We start from the raw sequence: 15,946 nt of genomic DNA, 5'->3' as shown, positions 1-15,946 counted from the left end.
ATTAACTCACATTTTCTCTCAAATCAACTGTGAGTGGAATTTAAAGAAAAGAAAATGTAAAGAATTTGAAAGTAATATTTCTTAGGTGATAATTTGGGTCTAATTTTCTTTTTCCTCATCATACATTATTTAAATGTTGTTTAGTGTGCGTCTAGTTGGTCTGTTGCAGACTGTCTACAAGCTTTTCAGTCAGATGAAAAATTAAATGTTTGTGTTGGAGTGCATCCAATGCAATGAATATTTAGCTGCAGACATACAGATTAGTGGAATGTTAAATAGGGAGAGGGAGAGTATGATGCACAAAATAAGCAGATGTACACACTTAACTTACTATTGCACCTCTTATAAAATGTTTCACTTAAGTACTTTTATGGCCAAACTGTGAAAGGTTTTGTTTTGAAGATGTTATGTCATGGGAAGTTAAAGTGAAGATTCAACCAACAATTGGTATTTGTAGAGCGGTATTAGCAGCATTCAGCAAGCAAGCAAAACGCACTTAGTGTGAATATTCTAAGCTCATTATATTTTTTGTATGTAATTTACAACTGTAAAGTGAAATGTTCAACATTCTCATAGCATTTCAAATACAGCAAATGTTATGAAGTGGCGTTAAATGAAAAAACTCAATTAAATGAACAAATATATCGCATGTGTTATTAAGGTCAGTATTGAGTACATGCTGCGGTGTTTATTATGTCCGTCTTCGTGTGATCGTAAATGAACAGTAGCCCCCCACAGCAGCATGCGTTTCCAAAGATAACTTCCAGATTATTTCTGTTATTATTCAATGTTTCAATTAATTTTCCATTCAGCCCTTTTTGACTTTGCTCAGTCAATGTTTAAAATTTTTCAAAAAAGCCTCTCTCCAGCCTTCTGTGCTTTCTTTTTAATCCATTTTCTTTTCCAATTTCATTCATTTCCGAAGGTACTGGAAGTGACGCTTTGATTATTTGGTGAACAAAGTCCAAGGGGGTCTTCCCTTGCGTGAGTGGCTTGTTCTTTTTAAGCCGTGTCCTCGGAGGCTTAGGAGACAACCTTTTTTGTGCTGATCTCTGTCTAGACACCAATTTTAATGAAAAACAAAACAGCCCATCCAAAGGTTCAGGGTTGTTGTGGGAGATACTTTGTGGATGTGCTTTTGGTGACTCAGTATTTCCCTCAGCAGCTCCTTTGGGCTCAGACAAGGTTTTCTCTCACCAGTTCTTAGTAAAGAAAGAATCCCTTTCCCATGGAAGGACGACTTACCCTCGAAAGTCAGTGTGTGTACTGCAGCCAAGACGTTTCATGATCGGTAACACGTTTTTGTGTCGTACGCCTGGTGCAGGTGGAGCCAGGACTCAGACGCAGAGTTCCAGACCCTAAGCATTCTTTAATAACTAAAAAAAAGGCAAAAAGACACTGCAAGGGACATTCACCAACGACACATAACATGCACACAGTCAAACAATGACGCGACAAATTGTTTGTGAGCATGACATTTTCTTTCTCTGTCAATGCGCATTCAGTAATGATGGTGTAATTAGTGTGATGCCTATGAATCACATCCAGTACTTAAAATAACTGTTCAAATTACCTGGTTTTACTCAAAAGTTGAATTAATAGTTCTAAATTTCGGAAACTCCCTAATTCCCTTTTTTGCCCATGGTCGGATGAGAAGATTGATACCACACTCAGGTTTGCTATGGAAGATCAGGGGCTTCAGCTAGGACACATGTGTCAAACCCCTTCAAACCAAGCCGAACCGCTGGCCCGCGTTCGTTCGAACTGGGCAGTATCTGGCCCGAACCGGAAATAAGTTTGACACCCCTGAGCTAGGAGATAGTTAGCTTAGCTTTGCACAAAGAAGCTAGCAGTTTGCACAAAGAAGCAACAGTTTGCACAAAGAAGCTAGCAGTTTGCACAAAGAAGCTAGCAGTTTGTACAAATAAGCTGGCAGTTTTGACTGACAGATGTAACTCGTCCTGGTCAAGAAATCTTGTTTTTTCCGATGTTCTGATTTTACACTTGAATTTTGTCCCTTTCTGAAGGAGTCAGGTTAGCCATTGACCCACTGTTTACAGTCTCTATGCTAAGCTAAGCTAACACTTTCTTACAGTGTAACTTCATATTTACAACACTGTTAGTTAGTGGTATAAATCTTGACATTTACTAACTAGGTAACCAGGCCTTTTCTCAAAATCTTAAATTACTCTTACTAAACTGGACATTTATGTGTATAAAAAATAAATAATTGTAGTTTAATTTAAAAGCATACCACCAACAGAATGAATGAGTTAAATGAAATAAAAATGTTATCCTAGGGGATTAAATAACTTAAGCTGTGGGAAGCAAGCAATGCGAACAAGCTGACATAATAGGATTGTTGGGTCAAGTCTGTGGAGGACTAGTGAAGTCACATTAGTGCTCTGGGATGGTAGATGACTCATTGTTGCCTGCCCATTCCTTTTTTTCTCATGAATCTAAGATTTACTGTTGTTTTCCCCTTTCCTAAATATTGGTTGAAACACAATTGCAACATTGCTGCATATCATCCGTCTGGCAGCTTCTGAAAAGGCCCGCAGGGATCGGTGGAGGATGTTCGGCTTCGTCATTGTTTACTTTACAGGGTTTGAAGGATATGTCTAAAAAAAATAACTTTTTTTTAATTAAGCTTTTCATGAGAAGTGGGGCAATGTTTGATGTATGTAATTGCACGAAACAGGAACAAAAAAGGGAAGAGATTATGCCTGGTTTCCCCTCTGTGACTGTGAAATTATCCAGAAAACAGAAGAGTGTACCATGGTTTCCTAGAAACTTGTTTTCATTTGAATGGGATTTGAAATGTTACAAAGTACAAGGGGATATTTCCATAGCTGCTTATAGACGCCTGCGTTGCAGAAAAATTTGGCTTCACCCCCCCCCCCCCCCCCCAACAGCAGGAAGTTCGGTTGTTCTATTAATGGAAATCGAAACAGATGCATGTGCATCAGTGGAGGCGGGTGTTTGGACGCTGTTGGTACTTTTGTTGGTGTGTTTCTCTTTGTCTTGTGTGGTCCACAGTTTCTGTTTATAGACGCTCTGTCGTAATAAGGGTCGATGGTTTGTGCTGCTGTTTTATTTACTCTCTGTTATCACTCAGCGCTGCGCATCTCATTTCTAGATGTTCAGCAGTGCAGCAGATGTGAAGACCTCCTTCCATAAACCTTGAAACTGACGCGTGGCGAGACTGGCCAGACCTTACTCGGGTTTGAATCTGGTCTCCTTGAATAACCCTTTGACTAAACCTAAAGAGTTTATTGAGACTTCCCAATCCCTACCAATCTTCTTGGCTTGTCACCCTTTAGCAGCAGAGTGAGGCCCACTCACTATCCCTCCCTAAATTGGAGGAACGCAGGGGGCATTCCGATAAAAAAGGAAGCTGCTATAGCAGTCTATTTCTGCTCATAGTTTTTGGTTATTTGTCTAATCATTACTTCGCTGCCAAATAATAAGTTTACTGACGTCATTGTGATGAATGAGGACCGGAGCTCGTGAGTTCTCGTAATCACAACATCTGACATCTTGGAAAGAAAAATAACTGTATTGTATTGATAGCATATGCAGAAAATGTAAAATTTGTGTATATATTATTTTTGTATTATTATATGTATTGTGTATATTTGTGTAATATATGCCAATATTTCTCTGGGACGTACGGTATACTTTGGATAAACTTTTGGTATACTGCCGTTATTCTCAGGCTATTCACAGTTGTCGTTAGCATGATTGGGAGGCTTTAATAAGCCACAGTGACACTGTTAGCTTGTATCTGTGCAATTTAAAGGTCACTAACTAGTGAGGCGCTCGGATTGGGAAGTGCTTTTTGCAGAAGATGTCTACAACTATTCATAGTTCAAGAACATGTCGTTTCTGTTTTAACTCTGACAAAGAGAAATTATGAGAAGTTGAAAGTAGACAATTTTCAACTTCTCTGGAAACTTTACAGCTCAGTTTTTATTCAAAGGTTTTAATCCAATCCACATGTCTCTTTTATGCATTATTAAAAATTGCTGGGTTGCACGTGCAATGGTAACTTTGTGATGTGTTTACCGGCAAAATGCATATTGGATCTTGAAGATATTCCCTATTGTGTAATTTCATGACACTTCTTACTACACACGGACAACAATCAACTGTCAAGTTTCCGCTGAGCTCCAAACAGGAAAAGGCTCTCATTGTAAACACAAAGCAAATATTTACGAAGCAACAGCAAACAATTTAGTCCAATAAATGCTTTTCCTGAAAACACAGTCCAGGAATGTCAGTTGAGTTCAAATGATCACTGAAGCCGGTTGATGGTCTCATGTTGCATTTCATTGGAAGAAACATAAAATTCAAATCGTTGAGTCACAAAAAAACAGAAACATGCACACAAACTTTCAAATGATAAATGATTCAGCTGGCATGAGAAGTTGCAGAACCTGGACAAGACATTAGCTCCAGTATGTAAAGTCCTTGGGATTTGATTGGACCGGAAAAAGTGGGCGGGCTTAGAATCTGGCGGCAACACACACACCCGTTGTCATTGGATCAAACAGATCGATTGATGGTTGGACGTCCTTTTATTATCATTTGAAATCAGTCGACATTAACTCTGTTTCACTAGTCTGATGGATTGAATTGGTTGATAAACAATGTTAAATTAGCAAGTTGTGACCATTTTACCACCTCTGCTCCTAATGTTGTGTTTTTGCTTCATCCTCGCTGTATACCTCCTTCACTTTATTATTTCACTCTCCTGTCTCTTCATCCCGGACCTGAAGTATGCACAGGAGACTGCTTTTATTGTTTAAATACCCTGAGCACCTCCCCATTGCCCAACGCTGCTCTACTCGGCAGGAAGTACAGAACGCCTCACCATGAATCACTCTTCACCGAGGTTCCAACTCCCAAAGACCTCGGAGGAGTGGAGCCCCACAGTTAAACCTTTCACAATAAGAGCCAAAGGTCTCTTCAATCACTGCCACATCACCTGGAGCTGCACCATCAAGAACATCTTAACACATGTCCACAAAGCCCATCCATCACGCGATCTGTCACGTGATGATCCTACGAGCTGTCTGTCAGCAGGAGGGTGTGACTGCACATGTGTGTTTGATGTGCTTTTATTTTCCTGTGCCATTTCAGCCTATTCTATGGCTGAGGATGCTCGTGCTGTCAGCAAACAGGCTGCAGATGCAAAAGCACAGTGGACATGGACATGTGCACGTGAACAAAGTCAATAATCAGGATCCATTACAACGGTCTCAGAAATGTGCACACACAGCTTTGATGATCCCTCAAAGGCATTTCTTTTAACTTTTTGGCATAAGCATAAATCATTCTGCGGGTTCAAAACAATGCTCGTTGTGTTGTGAGGTGTCACTGTGGCAACATCCTAATAAAGCTTAATTACACAGGTCGAAAAGAATTATGTTGAGATAACTATAATATCTGTAATGTCAATAATCAATAAATACCTTCAGTTGAAGGTATGAATTAATGTTGTCATGGTTGCGGCTGCTTTTCATTGGTGCACATTTGCCACATTAAAGGATGAAATCACCTAACTTGGCTCCTAGATGACACGGTTTACTCAACACAGCTGTAGCACAGACATTCAGTGCAGTCTGTGTTGTGAGAAAGAGAATTAGTGATCGTGAAAGATGGGACGAGGGCGCCGCCTGGCGAGATGTCAGAGTGAGCATGTCTGCACTCAATACTGGTTGTTTCCCAACATCCAGCAGGTGGCCCTGTGGTGCCTTCGTGCACTGTGACCTTAGACCATTCAGGGGATTTCCTGTCTCCTCATGGACCTGGAAGAAAAAATAAGTACATTTCTGATCTCTTGGAGTAGCAATACAAGCATCTGCAATGAATTCTTGCAGATCATTTAGATTTTTAGCATGAGGCCATATTTGCTGAAGGGTGAATTAATTGATCTAAAATGCATTGTACTAGGAATTCGAGTGAACAAATACATCTTTTTGAAAGATTTTTACATAGGAAATATTCTTTGAATTTGTACTATTTTTATAAAAAACTAAAACAATTTACTGTATATATGCAGGATTTTTATTTAATCCGCACAACAATTTCAATTTGAGTACCTGCCACTGGTAGTCCAGCCACGAATATATTCAATATATCCATCATTACCAGTTCAAGTCTTTATTTTTTACTGCTTTGTGATCTTTTACCCTTCACAGGACAACTATCTCACAAATTAAATTTGCCCCTGGGGGGAGGGGGGGGTCCCAGAATCCTCGGGTTGCAATGCTTTGGTTAACAAACTGCTTATTAAATAGCCTGTTTGGTCCCAGCTGAGAGACATTTAATGATGCAAGTTTACATGAGACAGTAGTGTCAGTGGGGACTTGACATCTCCAACCACAGTATCATACAGGAAGCTAAGTCACAGATATTGCGATTCACTTCCTGTTTATTTTAGCGCAGCAGCTTGCTGCCCTCAGTCATGGCAGGTCAGGAAAGCAGAACTATCTTAATGCCAAACATTGGATGTATGTCTGATGCACGGTGTGGACCGCTGCATCAAAACACTGAGTTGAGATCAGCTCGCAGGATAATACGTACAATGGGATATTTTAATGATCCTGAAACCTTTTTTTCAAGCAGTCTGCAAGCAGTCTGCACATCTTGAACATGTGCTTAGTCCAATGAGGTCAGACACTTATGTAACTGATGATAAAACCCAACATCGCGTTCAAGTTCAATTTAAAGACGGAACCGATTACAAAAACGGTTGTTGTCCTGTAACTCTGATGTTTTTTAGAAATGAGATAACAAGATAAAATAAGATAGTTATTAACGTAATATGCGACCAGTCGTTTAGCTCAATCATTTCCTTTTCTTTTTAATCAGTAATTTACATTTGACATGTCTCACGGGCATAGTGGCACGCGGAGCAGCTTCTTGGAGCGCTGCAGGATGGCTTACAGCGCGGGGCACGTCAGCGAATCTCATTAGTGGCTGTTGAAGAGTTTAGTGGGGGCTTACACTACTACTCAGCAAAGTTCTCTACTGAGGTCAGGGTTAAAACTGATTGGAAATACCGTTGGGGTTTGTCTTTGCGTGCGTACGGTGTCATCAGCTACATCAGCGAGTGTGTCTTTTACATCAGGACCACTTTGGGCGTGTGTGAAAGTGAAATGTGAGAATTCAAACGCGACGCGTCGAAGCAGGAACAGGAAAGTCCGTTGCTCTTTGCATGATCAATCATTTATCTGTGCTAGAGTAGAAGGCAGCAGCTCCGACAGTTACTGTGAGGAAATCAGCATCAACCGGTATGAGCAAGGTGCAATTATTTCTGCCAACCCTAATATAGAGACTGCATTACACAAAATAGATGAGAAATGTTGGTTCGCAACTTAATACACAACCCCAAAGATGATAATAAAATACTATAACCCAAGAATATTTTATCATACATGCATGCAACGAATGAGGCAAGGTAGAGCTCAGCTACCCTCTCCAGAAAACATTTTTCACATCTTAAATGTCTGTGAGTCCGTGTCAGAGTGACGCCGCTGATGTAAAGCAATGCGCTGCAAGGCCACAATCAACATTCCTCTGGAGTCTTGTGGACTATAAAAATGCAAATTGGAGAGAAGTACTTATTACATGGCCCAAGTAGAGGGTGAGACTGTCTTCTCCACTAATGGAAATCCAGACGCACAGATGAAAAAAAGTAGAGGGTGTTGAAGAAGTGGACGAAGGAGAGTGGAGGCGCGTTCGGGCTAACGGGCTCACTGTAATCTCTTAATTAACTTCTACGTGTGGGAACGGTGGAATGGGGAACAAGCTAAAAAGAGGAAGAGTGGGTTAGGCCGGACTCGTTCGGGGGGGAGAGGTTAAGAGATTTAAAGCATAAGACGGGTCCAAAGGGTGAAGGTGATGCTTCAGAAGTGATCAGAAAGCAGGCCGCCAAAGATCTAAAGGCACGTTCACATTGTCTGACTTTTTGAATGAAGCTCTTGGAGTATAAAGGGGGTGTGGTCAATGTGTATGCACCATCAAAAATCCCCTCTCCAATCCTCTGATGTCATCACACATTGGAAACCAAGCCAGTGTCATCCACTTGACAAGTCAGAGGTCAGTTAAGTAGCAGCTTCATGTTAAGCATCCCCAGCAGGAAGCCTCACTTTGAGCTCTCAGTCAATGGGGAAAGTGCAGAGAGCCAATGACCCGCCGGAAATGTTTTGACTTAACGAACACCTCAGTTTACGCGGTGGGATTCAGACAAAAACCCAGACCAAGAAGTGAAAACAGCTCGCAAACACATTACTGAATAAACAAACATAACTGAAACTTCGATTGGTTACAGGGAATTTCCCCTAAATGCTATATTGTTAAATGATAACCATGTAAAACATTGCATGTGCCATCTGTGCCTTAAGGCCTCAAGTGCTTAACAGAGGAGAACAAGTATCTACAACTGTATGTGAAATATGCAGTAAAATGCATTTTTTAATGTTTTACAAATAGTGCATGCAGTGGAAAAATACCTTGAAGTACAGCACATGCATGGCATCACCTGCATGCCAGACGAGTGTGTATGCATGTATGTGCATGCATACGTGCATTTATGGGCATGCATACGTGTACATGCATGTGTCTGCCTCTGCGAATGCGAGGCCCTGCGCATACAGGTTAATCTTCGTTAAGCTGGTTTATGGATCCCGTCTGCAGTGACGCAGATATCCATGCCAAGCTCTGCACTGATGGATTCTTCATGACAACTAACCTGCAGACTATGTGGCCCATAACCTACATGTTGACGGACGGCTCACATCGCACACATCCGAGGTGGTCATCAGAGACAAAGTGCAAATACAGCTATTTATGTTGATTACAGCGACTTGGGGTTGATATGATTTACATTTGTGAAGCTAGAGTAAATATACACGTTTGGAGTGCAAACAAATCAATTCAAGGCTAATTTTGGTGAGGTCTGCCTCCTTTCCTTCTCCCATAACTCCTATTCTCCAGACACGCCCCCTTATCTTCAGCCTTGCAGCCACACAAAGTAACTATGAGAAGCGCAGGCAGCTATTAGTGGGTGTGGGCTGTCAGTCAAACCGACCCGCCCCAACTTCTCTCAGACGGGAAGCACTTTGGTCACAACTTCTCCAGCAGCTGTGGAGTGGGACCTCTGGGGCACCACGCAGTACCAACGAGCAACAATCGGCCAAAATGTAAAGGAAAAGACGCCTTACACCACTTTCTGAAAGTAGGTGTGTTGTGGGAAAGTGTTGCGGTGACTTTAAACGAGTGCGTAAAGTTGACGTTACGCAGCAGGGACGCGCAATAACCTGTGCGTAAAAGTCAGTCAAAGTGGACAGAAGTTACATTTGACAGATGCAACCTCTCCGCTGGCGGCGATGGACGGGTCGTTGAGCCTCCGTGACGTTTCGACGAGCTGACGCAGTGAGGAACAATCGTTTCGACGCGCACGGTCCATGTCTGGAGTTTGGCGACCGCGCAGCAGCGGAGTGGAGCGCGCAGCGGGGCAGCGGCTGCTTGGCAGCGACGAAGCCTGACGCCTGGGAAGCTAATAAATACAATTTGTCTGGACCGCAGCCTGTGTGTTAGAAGTAGTACAAGCAAACTAGTTCTTCCGCGTCCCGCACATTGTTGTAATGACAGACGTCGGCTCCGAGCGTTCAATTCTTCACAAAGTCGCAGCTGGCTGAGTTCGTGAAACGTTTTTTTTTACGCCGTTCCGTCTACCTCCTCGCAACATGGACGGGAGTGCAGACAGCTGCCCGGACGGGGAGAGCATCAACCTCAGCGTGCTCAACTGGGAGCAAGTGCAGCGGCTGGACGCCATCCTCACCGGCTCCATCCCCATCCACGGCCGCTGGAGCTTCCCCACGCTGGAGGTGAAGCCCAGAGACATCGTCAACGTGGTCCGCAGCCGCATGGAGGAGAAGCGGATACACGTCCGCGAGGTGCGACTGAACGGCTCCGCCGCCAGCTACGTGCTGCATGAGGACAGCGGGCTGGGGTGGAAAGATCTGGACTTGATATTCTGCGCCGATCTCAAAGGAGAGATGGAGTTTCAGATCGTCAAAGACATCGTTCTGGACTCGCTTCTGGACTTCTTGCCAGAGGGGGTGAACAAGGAGAAGATCACGCCGGTCACCTTAAAGGTAGTGTATGGTAGTGTCCACCCTGACAGAGATCTCAATGCACTTCAAATGTACATAGGTCCAACACTGCTTGTTGCTTTTTGGCATTGTATTCGTGTCTTTACTTTGCATGACACCGAGCGGCATCGAACCAGAACAACAAGTGCAATCAAAACGTTTTAATGCAATTAAAAACTATTTTTGATTAAAGATGTATTAACTCATGCGAATGCAAACGTTTTGCTTGGCGGTGAATCTCGTGGGAGGGACTCCGGCTGTGTGTAAGACGGGTATCTATTGGCTAAGCTCGACCACAGTGACAGCAAGATGTAACATTGAAGTTGTAATGTACACAGTCAGGGTGGTGCAAGACTCCATGTTACGAGTTTATTTCACAATTCTGTCTGTCAATGGTTTGTTTCAAAGCAAGCTTTTTGCTTTCGTAATAAAGACCTCAAAGTGCCATATCATCACTTCCCTAAATATCTTCAACCAGCACATATATAAGCATTTATATAGTGAAAAAAGGTTGGTTTCCAATACAACGAGGGTTCTGCATAATCCAATTGCCATCGGATCCACATTTTTAAAATCAGCATTGTTACCTGCATACCTGGTAAAACATCAAAACATCACTACTTACAGACCCAATCCAAGGTTATTATCCGGTGCAAGTCGCATTGATGCTCAGTAGATCTAGTAGTAGTAGTAGATCTCTTTGCAAAACCCACAGTGCAATCACTCTCAAGCATCAACAGCAGGGCGCGTGTGGTTTTCAGAAGAACAAAAACAAACAAAACCTGTTTGATGCACTTGTGCACAAACCCCAGCTGTGAAGGGAACAAGAGGACAAATTGGTTAACAGCCACAACGAAGACACTGAGAAAATCTCACATCTCAATCATCACTGTGGACGACCGGCTGATTAGCGGCAATTTAAAGTTGAAACACACGGTCAAATATTTCTAGGATGGTTTAGGTTAACTTAAGGCCTGTGTCCTGTGGTTCATGTGATTCCTCTGTCAACAAAAAGACTCAAACCATGACTTGCATTGTTGCACTTCTGTTTTCAGACAGTTACTCAAAACTCGCAGGGTTGCATTAGCCTGCGATGTCGCCTAACGTTTCACCTGTGTATGTTTTAGGAGGCTTACGTGCAAAAGATGGTGAAAGTGTGCAACGACTCGGACCGCTGGAGCCTCATCTCCCTCTCCAACAACCGCGGCAAGAACGTGGAGCTCAAGTTCGTGGACTCCCTCCGCCGCCAGTTTGAGTTCAGCGTGGACTCCTTCCAGATCCGCCTGGACTCGCTCCTGCTCTTCTACGATTGCTCGGAGCACCCCATGGCCGCCACCTTCCACCCCACCATCCTCGGGGAGAGCGTCTACGGCGACTTCCCCACCGCCCTCGACCACCTGCGCAAGCGGCTCATCTGCACCAGGAGCCCCGAGGAGATCCGAGGCGGGGGTCTGCTGAAGTACTGCCACCTGCTGGTGCGGGGCTTCCGCGCGGCCTCCGACGCCGAGATGAAGCTGCTGCAGCGCTACATGTGCTCGCGCTTCTTCATCGACTTCCCCGACGTGAGCGAGCAGCGGCGGAAGCTGGAGTCCTACCTGCAGAACCACTTTGTGGACCTGGAGGACCGGAAGTACGACTACCTGGCCACGCTGTACGAGGTGGTGCAGGAGAGCACGGTGTGCCTGATGGGCCACGAGAGGCGCCAGACGCTTGGCCTCATCTCCTCGCTGGCGCTGCGGGTCTTGGCCGAGCAGAACGCCATCCCCAACGCCGCCAACGTCACCTGCTTCTACCAGCCGGCTCCTTATGTCTCGGACGGGAACTTCAGCAACTATTACGTGGCGCAGGTTCAGCCCATCTACCCATTTCCTCCCTCCTTTCCCCAGCATTACATCCCTCCTCATCACCATCCCATGTACGGCACCTGGTTACCCTGTAACTAAGCTCGCTATGCTTTTGGGTAAACGGTGGAATCTTTATTTAAAAAAAAAAAAAAACGGATGGATGGCGATCCTCGCATCTTGATCCGGTAAATCGAGGGAAACGAGATGAGCAAAAATTGGACAGACAAAAGAAGAGAACGGGAAGGGGAGGGAAATGGAGGGGCGAGGGATCTGGATCGAAGGCGGCGAGCCAGAGAGAGGCTTTCGCAGGGGTTAGGGTGCCAACGGCAGGAGGAGCTAAGCCCACTGGGAGAGCCGCCAGCAATGGAGGCCCCCCCCCCCCGACCCATCACTTTTGGGGGGAGTTCTCTCCTCGATTGGGTAGACCGGCAGCAGCCTGCGCGTGATGCTTTTGTTCCTCTCGCACCGTCGCGAGAAACGAAAAACAGACTCACACGCGGCCCGCAGAGGCGGAGGCGTCGCCCTCGTGGTCGAACCTGCGGCGGAGCTTCCGAACCTCGCCGGCGCGCGCAGACAATGCGAAAGCGAGGAATTGGGTACCGTTTACGAAGCCCAAAGATTCACGTTGGATTTTCAACTTTATCCGAATTCTGCGACTCACAAAACAACAAAACAATGCACGCTTTATTTCTTTTAAGTGCCTGAGTTGAAGCCTGAAAGGGAAGAGATATTTTGGTGATTCTTTATCTGTTGGGCTGCCTAATTGCTTTTCATGGAGGGAATGAATGTACAGCAGAACAAGAGAGGTCTCCTTCGCAGAGGCAGGTTTTTAGATCAACAGATTTTTAGATGTTTAGCCAAAGACTCCGCTCTTATCTGCAATCCCGCTCGAAGAACACACATCCTGATTACCAAAGAGGAAGCCGCGACGTAATCTCATCATCTGTAGAGAAAGGGGGGAGGGGGAGGGGGGGGATGTTGGATCAAAAATGCTTATAAGATGGTAATCGTGAGAGAGATATATGAAGGACTACTTCATTTCAAAACGTTGTCATGTGCAATCTATTTCAAAATGGTCTTGTAAAACTCTGATGCATTTTAATCTGAAATCTACAACTCACACTAACTTAAAGGTGCCCTGTGAAGTTTTGATTTAAAAAAAAAAAAAAAAAGGTTTGTTTACATTTTGTATCACCTAAACGCATTGTGCGTTTCGTTTAATACTTTTAATACTACAAAAGTGTAAAGTGCACTTTCCTCCCCTTGCAAAGCCGACTCTTGGACTATTTCAAACGTAGTTGGCTTCTTCTTCACTGCCTTTTATGACAGTATGAGTCATCCATTAAATACTGTAAAATGGATGGGAGGATATAAATAGTTCAAAAAATATATCTAGATTATTTCTTTTTTTTTGGAATTGCTCCGTAAGCGCTAATAGTGGCCAAAAACTTTGCAGGGCTACTTTAACTTTTAAACACATGAAGAAAAAAGAAGCAGTGTGTTTGAAATGCATTCTGAAAGTCTTTACTCAAATCACACTGGAACATCATCAACCATTTTTCAACATAATTTGTACGCAGTTAATGAAATACGGCCACACGCTGTCTGCACATGTAAACGCATGTACACTTTGCAGAGTTAGAGATCTGAGAATCATTTTACAGAAAGTGTGCTGCGTGAAGACTAAATAGTTTCAATAAAATTGAATAATTTAGAACGTGTGTAAATTTGGGCTGCACGAGCAAATCTTGGCTGTTGAACTGTCATTTCAGTTATTTCTTTTTTTTTTTAAATGTACATAACTGTAACTAACAATGAGGGAAGAATGCAGAAAACGGATAAAGATCACCACATGGATGTTTGAAGGGCCCGAGCGTGGAAGCAAACAGGTTTATACACAAGTGCAAGACTTCCAGCGAGCGCTCCCCAACGTCCTCAGATGTCCTATTTTTCTACCAATCTCTATTTTTGTACAGTTTTCTCTTTTCGCTGATGTAGCAGGGCAGATTCGAAAAGGTGTGTAGCCGAGTGTTTTGTGACGTCTGTGTCGGCAAATTTGTGATTTACTCTGGCTGCTAAAAGGGGGGGCGGCGCGGGTGGACACGGCGGCTACGCTGAGATGCTTGTGTTCAGGGCCGGGTCTAGACAGGCATGTATGAGGGGTCAGCCACAAATCTTGAGGGGGCATTGTGCGGGATTTAGTTAGCGTGGGATTTAGTTTGAGGGGGCACAACATTTATTTGAGGGGGCCAGGCCCCCTCTTGCCCCTGCCTAGACCCGGCCCTGCTTGTGTTCATTGTGTGCGTGCGCCGAGCTGTTTCCAATGGGTTTCATGTTGCTCCAAAGAGATTGTTTCACTGTTGTACTTGTTTTTAACCGCTTGTCCCATTTGGACAGTGAAAATAATGATCTGATCAATTGTGTCAAACTTGAGAATTAAAAAAGGTAAAAAAAAAAAAAAAACACCAAGCAGACCAAGAGTTGTTTCGTTTGATTTTTTGTTTTGTTTTCACTCTCACACACACAAGGACCACTTGCTAAATCCATCTGCGTGACATTTTGTTAGACATTTTACCTTATTGAACATCGGTCTAGCCGAGTTTTGACGGACAGAGGAAAAAATCTTCATCGGGTCAATGACCCGAGCAGCCGCCACGCCAAGTGTCAGCTGAAGCTAACCCCGTTAGCTGAGCGTGTTTGCAGCAGCAGGAAGATGCCACGCACAATGCACGGACCCTATTTCCAGCAGAGCCTCGCTCCCCAGTGACATGTGGCAACTGGTTGAGTAGATCCGCTCCGGGTCTGCGTCACTCTAAAGCCTTCAGATGAAAAATATGTCCCTTTGTCTCTCTTCGATGCTTATTGTCTGTTATATTGCCTCTTCTTATGATTTATACGTACTTCAACTCAGTGACAGGTTTATGACTGCCCTGGTCCGGGCCTCCCCCCGATGAACTTAAGCAGAGCGAGATGAGCTATGGAAAGGAGAACAGAGCCAATGCGATCTCCCGTTAAGAGGGAGAGTGGACACTAAATATAGCCCCCCCCCCTCTCTCAGCCACTGTAAGGACATTAGCCCATCTACAGAAAGCTGATTAGCTTCCCAGCATAAGCATGCGCTCAGTGCTTCGGTGTGGACCCTTCTCCCGCCGTCTTTTAGGTCCCTCTCGCCGCTCAGGTGCTATAAAACAAACAATCCACTCCCTTATCAAGGGCTTGATGGGACTTATTGAGGCGTTTAGTGTGTTGCACAAAGAGGAAAAGTATATAAATCATATAAATAACTGTACACATTAACATCCTGTCATGATGTGATGTTAAAACCTGGGTACGGAAGATAATTGCCGTCCTGTATGGATTTCTCCCAACTTTCTCCCCAAAAAGGGTTTTTTTGGGGAGTTTTTTCTCCTGTCAGGTATTAGATGAGCAACTGGATGCAAGACAGCCGAGTGAGTCAAATATCTCGAGTTTTGCGCCACATCAACTGTGTTAAACAATGAAGAACGGAGATCTTATATGTTGTGTTATAAAATGACGACATCTACGTTTGCTGTGTTGTATTCACTAATTGAGCCAAATGTTTCTACACAGAGTGCATTGGAATGTGAGGGAGAGATAAGACGGAGAGGTTTCAGGTTACTGCAGCAGATTCACACCTGGATGTGGAGAGGATGAACCAGGAGGAGACACTTTGGAGGAGAAGCCAATGACATTCAAATGCACCCGAGACACCAACCCCTCTAGATGTACTTGTTGGGGGTATCTGGTTACTTTTGGATGGCCTGGACAAAGACAAGCTAGCTGTTTTTCTCTCTGAAAAAAAGCGACGGCGCGTTTCACAAAATCTCCAACAATTGTTCTAAGAGGTGGTAACTCACTGCGATGGCCTTCATGAACGTAGAACATCTGCTAGAAAGACGCAAAGAAGCCATGAAT

General features: G+C 44.1%; 1 protein-coding gene across 1 annotated transcript; it reads left to right on the top strand.

Moving 5' to 3' along the window:
* Positions 1–9,153: 9,153 nt before the first annotated feature.
* Positions 9,154–14,473, top strand: LOC119195337 (terminal nucleotidyltransferase 5A-like). The gene is made up of 2 exons (XM_037450177.2): positions 9,154–10,169; positions 11,294–14,473. Exons 1-2 carry the CDS (start codon positions 9,759–9,761, stop codon positions 12,107–12,109), a joined length of 1,227 nt encoding a protein of 408 aa, XP_037306074.1. The 5' UTR covers positions 9,154–9,758; the 3' UTR covers positions 12,110–14,473.
* The last annotated feature ends 1,473 nt before the right edge of the window (positions 14,474–15,946 follow it).

This window comes from Pungitius pungitius, chromosome 20 (assembly GCF_949316345.1).
Source record: "Pungitius pungitius chromosome 20, fPunPun2.1, whole genome shotgun sequence".
Lineage (NCBI taxonomy): Eukaryota > Metazoa > Chordata > Actinopteri > Perciformes > Gasterosteidae > Pungitius > Pungitius pungitius.
This window is presented reverse-complemented; position numbering and strand designations above follow the sequence as displayed.